This window comes from Rhipicephalus sanguineus, chromosome 5 (assembly GCF_013339695.2).
Source record: "Rhipicephalus sanguineus isolate Rsan-2018 chromosome 5, BIME_Rsan_1.4, whole genome shotgun sequence".
Taxonomy (NCBI): Eukaryota; Metazoa; Arthropoda; class Arachnida; order Ixodida; family Ixodidae; genus Rhipicephalus; species Rhipicephalus sanguineus.
The window spans coordinates 187,301,128-187,317,518 of NC_051180.1; the positions used below are offsets into that span (position 1 = coordinate 187,301,128).

General features: G+C 47.2%; 1 protein-coding gene across 1 annotated transcript in view; it reads right to left on the reverse strand.

Moving 5' to 3' along the window:
* The window catches only part of LOC119394522 (tight junction protein ZO-1), a 521,713-nt gene that overhangs the window by 40,167 nt on the left and 465,155 nt on the right, over positions 1 to 16,391 (reverse strand). Inside the window, exon 20 of the mRNA XM_049416099.1 lies at positions 14,856 to 14,962. Coding sequence (XP_049272056.1) covers positions 14,856 to 14,962 — 107 coding nt within the window. The remainder of the gene's footprint in view (positions 1 to 14,855; positions 14,963 to 16,391) is intronic.

The following is a 16,391-nucleotide window of genomic DNA, read 5'->3' on the forward strand; positions in this document are numbered from 1 at the left end:
GCATGCAACTGCGCTAGGCCACATGAGGCGTTTTTTTTTCGAAATGGGTCAAATCCATTCAAAGAGAATTTGAGAAAACGGCAAAAATTTGCTATGCAAACTAAATACAACGCTGTCAAAGCTATCCTATGATATGTTTTACATGTCGGCTAGGAGAAGTTTCTGGCCACAATCAATTAAAAAATATGCAGCGGATTTCACCATTATTAGCATGATAACTTTGGATTTGGCTCATTTCGAATTGAGACATGGAATTCAATGCGGTATTCTTGAAAAAACTTTATTGAAATTCGGGCAGTGGCACATTCTTGCTTCGTCGGCGTCGACATTGCTTTTGTTCATGATGTCGTCGACGTCTCGGGACCGATCTCTCGCCGATCTCTTCACTTCCATCAGAATCCATGATAATCCAGCTCCGAAAGGGCAAAAAAAGAAAAAACTTGCACAAACACCCAGAAAACAGGCAGAGTGGTCAGGCTAGGCGGGAAATCACACGGAGGCTTCCACGCTCGCCGAATCACGTGATTGCCGAAGCGCTCTACTATCGGCATACTGGATTTGACTCATTTCGATCCATACAGCGCATGGATCTGGCTCAATTTCGTTTTGAAACGGGATCTGTGAGCACACGTAGCTGTTGGTATTTGACTCATTTCGTTCCGATCTCTCTTTTAGAGGAAAGTTGAGAGAATGTACTTGCCAATGGAGCAATATTTGAGCTAGTTTCGGTTTCTGGATTTAGACCAATTCGAAAAAAAATGCCACACATGCACTACCGAGCAGTTAACTGAAGATGCTTATCGTAAGGGTTGTCAGTGATTAAGCCGTACTAGCACGTTTGCCACCTGCCGCCATCACGACTCCATGCATTTCCGCTGCTTATTCGTAAGACATCGCGGCACGGCGCCATGATAGCGGCCCCTTTGAATTTCTGGTCTGCTTCACCCCATAACACTTCGGCATTGCGGCAAAGCTGACTTTCAGACTCAGCTACTGTCGCAAACTGATTGACTCGCGAAAGCGCTGCTTTGAACCTACGAGATGATAGACGCGGCAGAGGTGGGGCTTCAATTAATGCCTGTCGGACCTGCAATTTGGGCAGAAAGTCCGAAAAATCGGACGCCGAAGAGTTTCAGCGTCCGAAATTTTGGACGTTCTTACACATCGACGTCTAGGCGCTGGTGCCGGTGCCACGAAAGCGTCCGAATTTTCGAGTATGTCCGGAAAATTGGGCGTCCGAAAAATTGGCAGTTGACTGTACATTGACAGCATGTCTGCAATTGTCTTGTTCAGTCAGCCTGTTTGTTTGAGGGTGACATGCCGTTGTGTTGCGATGTTCCGTGCCACTTGTCCTCAAGGCTTCCTACAGCATCTCTGCGGTGAAAGGTGTCCCACGATCAGTAATGACAACAGCTGGCGCTCCATGACGGAGGACGTACGATGCTGTTGACGAAAAAATGGGCGACGTCAGCTGCGGTAGCTTTTGGCAGTAAAGTGGTTGCTTGGGCGAGTTGGTACGACATACTTCACATAAAAAACAGCGCTAAAAAACGGCGGACAAGAGACGTCTGTGTCCTTCTTTCTCTTGTCTGCCATTTTTTAGCGCTGTTTTTTATGTGAAATTTTGGCAGTGCCTTTGTTTTGCAGTATTGTGTTAAGTAATCAGTGGTGACCACAATCCACTGATTTCCAGACGAAGACGGGAATGATCCCAGCAAATCCATGTCAACCTGATGAAATGGCGCCTTTGGTGTGGCTATTGGTTGTAGCAGTCCCGCTGGTCATACAGGTGAAATCTTACGTTGCTGACAGTCGCGACACGTGTGAGCATAGTGCTTTACAGTCTTCGCGAGACGTGGCCAATAGTAGGAGCGGTGAATTCGTTCCAATGTTCTGGTGTAGCCAAGGTGTCCGGACGATGGTTCGTCATGACATGATGATGATGATGATGACAAACTTTATTTATGTACAGGCAAAGCTCCTGTGGATTGCCTCGTAGGGGCCTTGCTGATGGTCGGGGCCCTTAGTCCAGGGCTCCGCTGGCTCTTGCCATCCGCTCTGCTCTCTGAACGAGCCTGATCTGGTCGTCGAGGGCCGGGCTGGACAGCAGTGCCTCCCATTGCTCACATGAGGTGTTCATGTTGTGGTGTTCGAGGTCGTGTAGTGTGCACTCCCATGTAATGTGGTACAGGGTTGGTGTGGCCCCGCACCATGGGCATTCATCCCTGTAAGATGTGGGGTGCATGTGGTGTAGTGTGTGTAGGTTTTTGTAGGTTCCGGTTTGGAGTTTACGCCATGCAGTGGCCTCCTTCGTCGCAAGCTTTTGATGAGGTGGTGGATACCGTAGGCGTCGCCCTCTGTGGTAATTCAGTATTGTGGCATACTGGAGGTCAACTGGCTCCGGGTCCGCTGCAGTCGACGTAAGGAGCGCTCGGAGCGCACGTAAAATATCTCCACGAAGTGAGGTTGGCGCAACTAGCCTGCATATGGCCAAAGTTCTTATAAAGGTCTCCATCCTGGAAACAAAAGGAGGCTAGGTGGCATGCGAAACTTCGAGGAAGACTGGATTTGCACCCTTCCAGGTAGTCAATGAGCGGGCTGAGCTCCAAGTAGTCGCACTGTTGTTGAGCGAAGTCAGTTGCTGATACAGAGGAAAATAATGTGTTGTCCTCTTCAAGATCAGCGTTGGCACTTCCGAATTGTGCAGGTGAGAGATGGTCAGCGTCGGTGTGTTTGCATCCTGACTAGTGAATGATGGTAGCGTCAAATTCTTCCAGCCAAAGGCTCCATCGTGCCGGACGACCTGAAGGATCTTTAGATTGGCGAGCCAGCAGAGATAATGGTGGCCGCTGACTACTCTGAATTGCGGCCATACAAGTATGGCTGAAACTTTGTTATGGCCCAAACAATGGCTAAGCATTCTTTTTCCGTTGCAGAGTGGTTTTCTCTGCAGATGATAACGCTCGGCTTGCATAGGCAATCACACGCTCTACGCCATTTTGCCAATGAACCAATACAGCTCCAAGTCCGACGTTGTTGACATTGGTGTCAGTGGCGTAGCCAAGGGGGGTGCTGACCGGGCTACAGCCCCCCCCCCCCCTGAAATTTTTTCGTACCGTCATGTACCGCCGACCAAAACAGCCGCCTATGCCAGAAATTATCTGGATTTTTTTCTAGGATTCTTTTCCACGGTCGAAAAGACACTTCGGAGCGAACATTGCTGATTTGGGCTGGCTGTCCTCGCTGTGCCCATGGCGTCCCTGTAACTGGCTGCCATGCTGGCTGCGCAGCGCATATGACCGTCGGAAATACCCTGCAAACAGTGCCATGGATTGCCATTTTGCGACGCAGAGACACGCTCATTGACGGGCTTCACTCCCCCATGCTGATGCCGTGCTACCGCGAATGAGTAAGCCGGACGCTCGGGATTAAGCTATAGAGAAGGTATTGTGAATACACCGTTGCGGCGGGGACGTCTTGAACTGAAAGGGTTACATATATTGTGCTAGCGGAGGGCCCAAAAAGGGGGTGGTCATCTTTGACAGCTGTTCAGGGATGTTTCGTTCTCTTGCCCCTGTACGGACAGCAGGGAATCGTTTTAGACAGTCTTCTGGCTTCGTCTTTCGGGCGAAAAGTACAGTACATCACAGTAAGCCAATTTCGTTGCTCTAAGGACCCTTTGCAGAAAAGTCATGTGTCTGTCACGGATTGCCAGTTTTGCGACCCGGCGCCACGCCGATTAACGGACGCTGCGCTGCCCCGCTTACCCGCGGGACCGCATGACCATGAGGGTTGTCTTTAGAGGCGAAGGGGTATTCTTCTTCGAACGTTCGCCACTGACGTTTGATCCTTTGTACCTGTACCGGTGGCGACGGCAGGGTCGTTGAAGGCCGCGATGTACCCCGAACCAGGCATAGACTGCAAGACGTACCGGCTGAGAGCCAAGGAAATGGACCATTCTCACGGTGAAGACTGCAGGTGGGCAAGCCATATGCGATCGCCGTAACAGGTTGTCACAATGAAACGCGCATGATTGGACCCATGTGGAGGTCCCTTTTGCCCCCGTAAGAGAAGCTGGGGACACGAAGCGATATCGGCCTGCTAATCAGTCTAGTTGCTTGTCTAACATCGTGTAGAAGCAAATCAGCAAATATTAGGGGCATGCGAATATCAAATTTTTCGAATACGAATCGAATACGAATATTCACCTTCAAATATCGAATATCAAAAGAAAAATGCCCCCACAGTAACAATATTTTATTTAACATGTAGCTATTTGAAAAAAAAAAACATTAACAGCCATACACTGCTATCTCTAGAACACAATGTCCAGGCTAGCACAATGCACATCACAACACAAGCAAATATCACGGCACAATGAAAGTAATGACTAGATCTTATCATGAAGAAGTATGAGTTGCTCCACATGATCAGGCAGCAGGCGCTTCCTTCTAAAAGAGACACCCCCCCCCCTGCCACTGAAAAGGCACGCTCGCTTGGAACAGAAGTTGCTGGTATAGGGAGCTACATGGGGCAAAGCTTTGCCAGACCGGGGTATCTGAAGGTGCCTACAGTCCGCCACCAGTCACATGGGTCACTGTCTTTCTTCAGAAGTGGTCCCGCTAGTGAACAAGTGGTAGTGCGGCACGTTACGGCCGCATAATATTGAAAATGTACGGCTACATGATCGCCAAGAGCGCTGCACGTTGGAGATGCACCAGCAATAAATCATACGTATTTGGGCGCTCGTCGCAGGCAGATATCGTGCCTCCGTGTACTTATGATGTTTATTGCTCCTCTCGGCAACGTTTTTAGCTATACGAACGCAGCAGAAATGTGGAAGACGAGTTATTTTATGCATGATAATCGAATCGCATATCCGAATTTTTCGAATACAAGATTTTCGAATCGAATACGAATATTTCGAATGTAATATTCGACGAATATTCGAAACTTTCGAATATTCGCACACCCCTAGCAAATATCCCTTCTGGAAGATTTTAGTGTGGCTCTGTATCAGCTGGCCACCTAAACTTAGCCGTTCGTCTAGTTGATACGCGTAAATAATATCTGCAACGTAGGCATCAGGACTTCAATCTCAAGTTAGCTCAACTTGCTTGAGATAACTTTCAAGCGCTAGCCCCCGGAAAGATCAACGTTGAAACTCCGCCGACATCGAGTCGTGCCAGACCTCTCTGTGACTTCTCTCATCCGATCGTCGGGGACTCAATGCTTCCGTTCATCGCACGTATGCCTTCATATGTTGATACTTTTGAACTTTCACATCTTTAGCTACCGTTAACTCGATTAACGTCCGGTGTTAACCTAGATGTACAGCCTGTGTTAATATCTACTAATGTTTGTTAATTGTATGATACTTGCCTCTTGTAAGCTGATTGATCGATTGTATACGTATGTTAGCTATGTTGGGTTTTATGGCTCAAAAATACGTATGTTAGTTTGCTTTAAGTGTTGTACTGCTGAAATTTCTTGAGCTACGATACCGCTAGATAAAGTTGTTTTGTTTTCCAAACACGTCTCTGATCTCTTCGCTGTGTTTGCTTGCGTATGGAACAACCTAACCTGCTGACTTCGCGCTGGCGACGCTAAAGTGGCAATTTGTAACAGTGTCACTGCACATTAAGGACTTTCCGGAAGATGTCCCCTCCCGTAAAGGACTTTAGAGTGCCCTTGTGTCAGGGCTATGAAACGATGAAATGGCCGTGTGCCGCGCGGGCTTGAAACGAAGAAAGTGCTCCGTTCCCATGATAAAATTGCAGGTGCAGGATGTACACATCTCTTTGAATGCAAAAATGTTCTAAAATATGGGTGAATTGATTATTGTAAAAGGTTTACTCCAATTTAACAAAACAATTATTAACAAAATGACATAGACGTTACGCCACATATGCACCCATGCACGCCCCTGCACAGGACATAGCTTCGACTCAAACGATGTGACGATATTGGCTCGGGAACAAAAGTGGGGCAAAGGAGAACTACTGGAATCGTGGTTCATTCGTCTTAAACCATCGGCTTGCAACAACAGCCGACGCCCCCTACTGGACATTTACAGGGACGTATGCGACATTGGTCGATCTCTGCTCATTTATTGCCAGTGTATATATACTGAGAGTGCCACCTACACAGGTGGTGAAACTAGACCCTCGAGAAAAACTGCTCTGCAATCCCATCCGCCGCAAGAAGACTCGCCAGCATAGGCGTGCGTGCACAGGGTTCCCCATCAGGGGGGGCAAAGGTTCATCGCAGCGCCCCCCCCACATCCTACTAAGTCAATGTATGGGGTAGACTTCGCCCCCCCCCCTCTTAGGTGATTAGAGGGGGGCGGCTGCCCCCCCCTGCCCCCCCCCCCCCCTTGTGCGCACGCCTATGCTCGCCAGCACTCATGCAGACTGGTCGACTCCTTGGCTCGTCGCACACTAGCTTTTGTTTACTTTTGAACTTGTGTTATAACAAGCCACTGTTTAGCATATGCTTTTGAACTGCTAGCGAATTGCGACTCGAGCTATATATGTTGACATGCCAGCCCCCCCTGAAAAAAATTTCTGGCTACGCCGCTGATTGGTGTGTAACTCTGCGTCAGCATTCTTGTCAAAGTGACCGAGTACACGCGGAGCCTGGAGATTGTTTCAGACGGTATTGAAGGCACGGCACTGACCGTGACCCCAAACAAATGGGACATCTTTTTTTGAACGTTGGTTGAGGGTTTCAGTGATATCAGAAAAACTTTTCCCAAAGCGTCTGTACTATGCACGCAGCCCCAGAAATGGGCGTAGATTGCACTTGTTTGTTGGCTTGGAAAATGCGGCAATGGCTCACAGCATGAACAAGAAACTGGAGTTCCTCGTAAGCAAAATGACATTTCTCAGGTTTCAAAGAAAGTCCAGCTGCCCGAATAGCCTGAAGAACTGTCTGTAGGTGCTGGACGTGCTGTTGAAACGTGTCTGAGAAGACCACCAAGTCGCCTAGGTAGACAAGAGATGATTGCCATTTCAGCCCAGAAAGAACAGTGTCCACCATTCTATGGAATTTCGAGTTATGCTCCGCTGGCGCCGAGCATAACCCAAAAGGAAGGACCTTGAACTCGTAGAGGCTCTCAGGAGTAATAAAAGTGGTCTTTTCGCGGTCACGCTCATCAACTGCGATTTGCCAGTAGCCACTGCATATATCCATGGAAGAGAAGTATCGAGCGTTCTGTATACGATCCAAGGGTTCGTCTATTTGGGGCAGAGGGTAAATGTCTTTCTTCGTGATTTTGTTCAGTTTCCGATAATCAACGTAAAAGCGCAGGGTACCACTTTTTCTCTTTACTAACACAACAAGGGAAGCCCAGGGACTGGTTGTTGGCTGGATGACATAGTCCTTGAGCATCTGCTGGACTTGATGATGTGTAGCGTCTTGTTCTTTTTGCGACACCCTAAAGGCATGCTGTTAAACGGGTCTCTCGGTGGGTTCGGTGATGATACGATGCTTGGCAAGCGGCGTCTGGTTAGCCTTCGAGGTTTTAGCAAAACAATCTCGAAATGAATCAAGTACTATATCCAAAACATGTTCCCGTTGTGCTGAAGGCAGACCCTGGTTTACGTCAAGAGTGCTCATGAATGCCTTGGCAGAATGGTCGCACAGGCAGCTAATGTTGAGGGACTTGGGTCGTCGGTAATATTCTCAAAGTATGCAATGACAGTGAGTCTTGTGAGATGACGATATTCCTCGCTGAAGTTCATGACCAGAAGGTGGGTCTGTCTGTCTGTAGGCTGAATAATTCCTCGGGCAATGCAGACTTGTTGAGCAAGAAGGAGAAAAATTCCCTTCTGCGATTTCAGCGTCAGGGACCTCCTGTTCACATTCAACGCTAACAAAGAAGCTGCTTTGAGGGGGAAGAGTCACAGATTTGGCAGACACTTGTAATTATACAGCGCATGCAGGCATGTGTAACTAAGGAAAAGAAAACTTGCTGTGTCTCACAGCTTGCACTAGTAGCCCCTTCCCAATCTCCGCATGCTTTTCCGCTGTCTACTGCGGCAAAAGTGACTTGCAAAGCATTCTGCACGCAATAGAACAGGGCGAGGAAATTTTAGAACCGCTACCTTTTCTGTCGCCGTGTCGTCTGTTCATCGAGAGATTTATGGTCATGGCCATACCATCAGAAGGATTGCTCAAGATTCGCGAGTCTCTCGGGCAAATAGGGCGATTTGGTTGGCAGGCAAATGGCCAATGTTTCCATTGAATACAGCGGTGGCACGCTGTCAACATTTTTACGTGAAGCTTCCGCTTTAATTTTCAAATGTCCATGTTGTAAAGCAGCATTGCAACCAGCAGGAAAAAAAATGTTTCAGGGTGTCCAACATAATGCGTGCCTACATCTTTTCTGTGCATCTGGATTGGATTGGATGATGATGTCCGAACTGCAGATGCCCAACGCGGCTCCTATTTCTCACTAAAATTAGTGCAACTGAGAAAATTTTCAGGCTGGTTGGGCATTTTGGCACAGTGTAGCACAATTTCAACAAATTTCACAGTTCTGGCGCAGCTGGCACAAAAATAAGGAATTTTATCAAATTGGCGCAATTGGCGCAGCTGTTGCACCCCTGGTTGCTGCTGTTCATGGTGCCAACGGGTCTCTGTCGGAACACTCGAGGCTGTGCTTGGCACATCATGAAGAAGAGTGTTATGAGTTGAGTGTACGCCTCTGCTTGGATTTAGGCCTAGATGCCGTAGCTAGTGGTGGAAGCCTCATGCGGCGCCCATGATTTTTTACCATCCCCAGCCGCTTTTGCGTGAATGATCTGCCTTTGCAAACAGAAAAATGCCACGATGGTGTCTTGACTTCTTTCTTGTGTCTGTTTGCACGCCCTGTCTTTTAGCTCCGCTCTCTGTTATTCTCAGGAAAAGAAAGGAGGTAACCACTCATCAATTAATAAAATGCACAGCCGTCATGGGCATAGGATTTCACAGATGTCACTGACAGCTTTCGCATAAAACAACTAAACTGCCTCAGGTGTTTGCATTGATGGACGTGTTGAAACCGTAGGCTTGCCCAGTAACCATCTTCGTAAGAAGCGCAAAATGCGCATACGTTGGACAAACTGAAACCATCTTCGTAACCATCTTCGTAAGAAGCGCAAAACGCGCATACGTTGGACAAACTGAAAGATGTGTCAATGAGCGAGTAAAAGAACATGATAATAAGGTGCAGAAAGGCGTGGATGGACACCTGGCTATCCACTGCAAGAATTGTGGTTGTGTGCCATACTTTGATAACACTTGCATTTTGTATCGCAACAGGGATATGTTAACGAGATTGATAGTTGAAGCTGCAGAAATGAAACGGGATGATATTGATTGTGTCAGTGCACCGTCTATCTCGCTTACGCAGAAGGAACTTCGTTTTTTGGATGGTGTGTTGGGCAATAATGGATGAGTAATAACCGGTATGACACGTGGGCTTTTTGTTTGTCTTCTTCCTTTCCTTTTTATATGTCGCGCTTCCGAATAAACGCTTAGTTGCAGTCAAGCGCTTGTGTTGTGTCTTTCTTTCTTGCTGTCCCTGTGTGTAGTTTTGCGCTTCTTACGAAGATGGATCTATACCAACTAGCCCGTTACACTTGTTTATTAAGTTGCTGTCATGAGTAAAGGGGCACGGGGCGCGCGCCGGACAGCGCAAGGCGTCGATGGTGTGCGGGGAATGGAAAAGTACCCGATGGTATGCACCCCCGCCACGTCGACGCAAGCCATTGGCCGGAGAAAGGCGCGTGCCACGCGACCCGAGCCGAGGTGAGAGACCACGGAAGCAGAGTTAGTCATTGTTCGGTGGAGTCGTCGAGGAGCAAGGTGGTGCAGGCCAGCGTCGCGTCCGCGACGGGAACAGCAGGGCTGAGTTCTGGAGGCAGCGTTGTGCATGCCCCGGGAGGGTGGCCGTCGACCTCGGGGTCTACCGAGCGAGGCGTCCCGGGCTTGCGGCAGCCTCATCACGCAGTTCTCGTGGCACCTGCGGCACTACCACAGCTCGGCAAGACGACGGCGACCCACCGACAATCACCGGAGAGCCACGTCGACAGTTAGAGCCCGTGGCACTGAGGAGAGGCCGACAGTTAGGCCTAACTGGGAGAGACCGGTTTTCTCCGAAAGGAAGGAAGCATCGGCGAGGAAGACGATCAGCGAGGCGTCTGATCGACGGCGATGGCCCGGAGACGTCGACAGGAGCTGCGACGACGGGACTGGGCGTCGACTTTGGACCACGAACCGAGTAAGCGGACACCGCGAACCGTAAGAACGCTCCATGGGTATCGCGAGTGACTGAGAGGAGCCAAGCAGAGCTAGAATGCTTTTCGATGTTTTGTCAGCGATAGCGCACTAGCCTAGGAATTTCCTAATGTACCAATATTGTTGTAAATTTTGAGTGTTCATTTTTGTGTGCCATGGTGTGTTAGATAAAGTTTTGTTTGCAGTGCCACCACGGTCTCTCCCGAGTCTCTCTTCTCTCTCCCAACTCCACTCCGCGTTGCAAGCGCTCCCGAGATACGTGACAGTTGCCCAGTAAAGTGCACTATAACGTATATAAATTTGAAGGCGCAAGTGAGCTCTTGTCGTGTCACAAATTATATATGCAAGCATCTGACCGGCGACAGTTTTGCGAGTTTTTTAGCGTGCTGCTAAGGGGGACATCACGCTCAGTGAGTGCCAGTGGCTAAAAACATGTTCTCTTCACAGCTGAAAGGCAATTGCTGGATCCATAGCACCTTACTTTTGACTGTCATGAAACACCAGGGGCCAAAAACGTCGATCTCCAAACGCGATAAATGCCTACGAAGTCATATGAGCAATTCGCAATTGTTGCAAAGAGTGTGCTATTACTAACAGTTGTTTAGTTAATAAGGCATAGGCTCAAATAATACAAATCACCGAGCAGACAGTTGTAGGAGTCCCATGCATGGTACCCTGCGACGTCATTCTGCAACGGCCACCGCTCACCGAGAGATCTGTTGTGAGTTTCGTACACATGAAAAAGAAGGCTGAATAAAATTATTCCATTTGGCTTCGAAAAATCACTGTTGTACTTTGCACATGCACAAACACATAACACACCCAACAGTTCATAATGTTTGAAATATGACCGGACAATCCCTTTAACTCTTTCAGTATGGCACCAGAGGCCATCAGACATAGAGTTCTGATGGCTTCAATTCTTCTGCAAAATGAAGTAGCAGCGCCTTGCAGAAAACAAATGCCATCTGGCATGCTCACTGACAACTCTTCTTCTTTGAGTTTCAGTTTCGTTTGTTTACATTTTGTGTCTTCCCTGCTCGCTAAAAGCACAATTTGAACCCCGGGTGGTTGTGACTTGTGGAAATCTCGCTGCCATTGCAAGCACTTTGGCCGCTTCTGCTGGTGATTTTTCCGATCCTAGCTGCAGTAATGACTCGACTGGATCATCTGATTTGAGTTTAAAGAAAGAAGCGCCAGCTCAGGTGCCGCTAACTTGGAATAACAGAGAGCTGAGCTAGATGGTAAGCATTCTAGTTAAAGAGACAGCGCGTGCAAACATGGACACCACAAATGCCCTCAACTTAATTACAAGCGCTCGTAGGTGAGTTTACTTTTGGACTTCACACTGTATATATAAAAAGAAAACATGCTCCATACTTCGTGACTGTGATTTAATTTTTGTGCTTAGGGCCTCGACAACGTATGGCAACTATATTTTGCCAAATGCAACAGGCCGTGTGAAGTTTCTGCCCACGTGACAACCAGGTGGCATGTTGGAGCAGCGCTGCAGAGCGACGCGTAGCGGTTCTCATGAGAAGTGGATTTCTATTTTTGTTTTTTACAAGTGAAGTTACCAAGACATTGTGTGAGAGCAGAAACAAATATGCCTGGATGAACATTTTGGATCGAGAGACTTACTCTCGACGTGACAGCTCCTGGGAGGAAGTTACTCCCACAATACAGAGATGGTGAAACTTATTGGGATGATTGCCTACATGGGTGTCGTGAAAGTGCTCCAACTCCACATTTACTAATGGGAAAGTAGAACATCATTAACCAAATCATTGGCACACGTGTACGTTCGTGGAAAACTATTTTTTCACTCTATAGATATCGTGTGCATCAACAGCTTCATTTTCTTACAAGAACACCGAAAAGGCAACCCAGCAGCCCCAAAGCTTTCAAGAAGCACCTATTTTAACCAATTGGCATTTATAGAAGAACTAATTCAGCAGATGTTTGAAAATGATGTAGTTGCACAAGGACATGCCCCGTTCTTCTCCCTGGACCCTGTTCGACACCACTGAAAGAGGATGGAGAAAAGAACAAAGTGGACGATTTGCTATGAGAAAACAAAGACACAAAACCGAACAAAAGTCACCTGCTCCACATGTGAAGTTCATCTTAGTTTCCTGCCTTCATGTGACTGCTTTGCCGAGAAAACGAAACAGTGGGGCTGATCGAGGGCTCGTTTCTTTGTTAGACCCAACCTGATGAAGCTAAGGAAGGTATAAGGGACATTGCTTGTAGGTTTTAAATGTAGCGCAGTAATTATGACATTAAATGGAAGTGCATGAAAAATCAACTTGCTACAGGTAGGAACCGAACCTAAACCTTCCGATACAATCTCGGATACAAGACCCCGAGTACGTACAAGGAGAGAATACTAGGGAATGGGAAAGGCAACGGCGGCTGCGAGAAGACCTCGGAGAAGGCCTACACCAATGCCCTTAAATCTACAAGAGGTGCGAACGCTTGGTTTAAGCGCGAGGTTTCGTCTCTGGAGTTTGGACATTCGTGTCGTGTCTGAGACTGTGTGCAGCTTAACTCAAACCTCTCTGCACTGAGAATCAACGTAGAAACAACTTAGCATCACCTAGCTGAAGCCTAGCTACGACCTAGAAGCAACCTAGAAACAACCTAGAAGCAACAAGATCAGTCTTCAGAATCGTCCAGTTTCGCTAAGCCTTGCGTGGCTTAGTACAAGCTTACCTGATTTTCTTTTTATGGACAGGCACCATTCGCACATTTTGCCGATCATGAGGTACATTGCATGTGTGTAAGGAAAACCTAAATATGTCAGCAAGAAATCTGCATATCTGTGCGGCATAACGTCATAAAAATGCATTAGAAATACCATCTCGTCCTTGAGTTTTTTTAGCATCAAGATTTAATAGCATCAATAAGACACCGTCCCTACTTATCACAATATTGTGATCAGGAGATGACGGTACACTTTGATGTTTATGTTCAGTCGGTTGAGTAAGAACACTTTAGAGGGGAATGCTGTGTGGTCTAAGGTCATCAGACTATTGAAAGTTAGGGCTGTTCACACACACACAAAAAAAGTGCAGTAACAACTTCATATTTTTGGGCATTCTAAGCAAACATGCATGCATGAGTGCATACATCATTTTCGTTTGACACGGTACAACTGCAGCAGCTTAAAGAGGCCCTACAATACTTCTCCAAGTAGCCATGGAATGGCTTCATTAACATTAAAGAAGCTTATTTCCTCACGAATCAACCGCAGAAAAAATGTTTAGAATCCGTCCAGTACGAGCAGAGTTACAAAGATTTGTCACATGCTGTAATTGCTTTTTCTCTTCTGTCGTCCTGACGAAAGCGCTGGAAGCTAAACAGGGAGGGGAGGCATGGGGGAACAAGGTACGTCACCTCGCGACCTTGAGCACTTTTTTTCTTCGATTGCACAACGTACTTTCAGTGCGATCGCGCGCGTGCGGGCAAGTGACGGCCTCTCGTAGCGGCCGCAGTAACTACCGTGCGCGCCATGTTCAAATCAGCCAATGGTGTGGAACTTCTGTCAGTGATGCCGTAAGCATCACTTGTTGAGAGAAGAGGAAGCGATTTTTAGCCGACTTTGAGAATTTATTGTAAATAGCAGGCCACATGTTGCGCTATAATGTTTGGCTCGCGTGTTCTCGGAAGCCTCGACTATCGATCGGCAGCGTTTTCTGACCATGCTGAAAAAGTGTTGCAGGGCCCCTTTAAACAAATATTTGCATTCCAAAAAGTACGACTGGTGACTGCTCTAAAAGGTTGTACTGCTGCTACAAAGTGAGCTTTTAGCTGCTCCAAAAGCTGTGCCAAAATGGCTTTGGTCAGTCACATCACTGTTACTAGAATTAGCTCTGAAATTAAAATTTTTATAATGCCTAGTGCACTTGTTTCTTAATTTTAATGTGACCAGGCATCACTCACAAAAACTGCTGCCCGTGTTGTTGCTCAGTGCAGCCACAATTAAGATTTATTGGTATGTTCTTGGTGATTCTACACAACACGAAAAGTTGCATACATTATGGAACTAGCGTAAACACCTAAGATAATGCTACACCATACAATGGTACATGTATAAAGGCTGATGCGTTTCACCAAAGATCAGATTACTGACAACCGCACTCACTGCTATCATGTACTGCGAGTGTTGCTTGTACTTAAAATACCAGACAGCTGAGCTAGTTGGTAGGTATTCATGTTAAAAAGATGGGGCGTGCAAACACGGACACAAGAAAGAAGTCAAGACACCACAAACAACTACTAACGACTGAAAAAGGCTCACAACAATGGAGAAGAAGGTAGGCACAAAAACTCATCTGCGAATTCCCAGGCAAGAGGCGATACCTATCAACCCGACTTGTACTGTCAGTGTTCCTTTTGCTGGGCACAAGTTTGCCTAATATTTAACTCAATCTTTACCGGTTTAACTGCCGAGTTCCCCGTCACAACTGCGTGACAATATTTGCACACCCCTACTTTTAACAGCTTCCCACAGCTCTATTTGTTTGTTTAAAATTGCTACCCCCAAATTAGCATACAGCAATTCTCACCAGAGGAGTACGCCCATTGGGTCGTTCCAAAGAAGCTGCCTTGTGTGCTGTGTTGATGTAGTCAGGACCACTAGGAAGAGCAGGTGGCGGCTCTCCACCTCCACGGCCTGCACTCATGATGACAATATTTTATTATTCAGCACAGACTGTGCATTGCTGACAGCTGTGAAAAACGATAAACATACTGCAAAGGCTCCGCTATACTTCAACATGGGATGTGTGCGGTTTGAAAACATCATGTTGGCTAAGCGTTACACGATACAGTCCAGTGGCTACTGACCACCGATGCATCCAGCAGCTTCTGGTGTGCTAGGACGTCACCAGGCTCCGCATAAAACAGTCTGCATTTCACGTATTTGTGACAGGCAACACTGCATTACTCCACATGCACTTCTCAAACTGCAGCCGGGAAGCCCGACTTGCACCTGGCATGGCATCGTCAACTTGACGTGACAGAACATTACCGCTGCATGCCCAGATGCTGAGTACGTCGGAGTATAACAGAGCCTTAAGACTGTGTACAATGCAAATTATCAAGCCCCACTCACTGGTAGTGCTATTGACAATTTGGTAAAAATGAATAGTCGTGCTCTGCTAACAGCGACCATTGCCATAGCAGGGTAGGAGGGGTTCCATCCTCTATTATCCATAGTTTTACATTCTTTACAGCTTAATCAGCCTAATTTCTTAAAAACTTATGGTATGTACGTACATCAGATATGCATACATGCACACACTTAGAAGTGAAAACCCACCCTGAAATAAAATTCTGGCTATGCTTCTGATACTGACAGTCACTCTGTCTGCATCACATAATCGGCATTCCAAACAAGTGTAACACAGCACTTCCAGTTTACCTAACACTCCACACTTACTTGGCATTAAGTTCCTTGCCCATTCAGCCAGTTCAATAAAGCAAAGGAGAGTTCATTAGACATGTCACAACCAGCGCTTAGACCCCTTTCAAATGCCAGTGTAAAAATATGGCGTCGACTGCTACTTTCAATGGGACACACATGCAACACTCATTGCAAGTTGCCACCAACACACGAGAGTGCCCACTCTCCCCATCTGGAGAAGACAGCGAGTGCACAAGCAAAAGCTGGAACAATTGAGAAAGAGGTTGTGATGCAGTCTCTAACAAAACAGACACCGCTGACGCGTGCCGAACATGCGAGAACATGCCCTTTCTCAAACACCCCCGATCCCGGAGCCATGACAAAGCATCTCAAACCCGGGCGCGAACCAATATAAGCCCACGGAGCTGACGATCGGTGTGTGAAGGAGTTGAGCAGTGAAGAACTCAGCCAGTCTTTCGGGACAGTGGTGCCGAGAGAAGACATGTAACCGGTCAACTGCGAAAGAAGAATTCCTGGTTAACTCTACAGTCAATGTGATCCAACGTGTGTCATGTTTCAGAAAGAAGTATCTCTGAGCCAAAACATTTTCCGCTGTTGACTGGACTGTGGACAAGCCTGGCGTATAGGAAAGGACATTCAGTGTTCTTGAATATTTTCTAATGCATGAGTGTATATT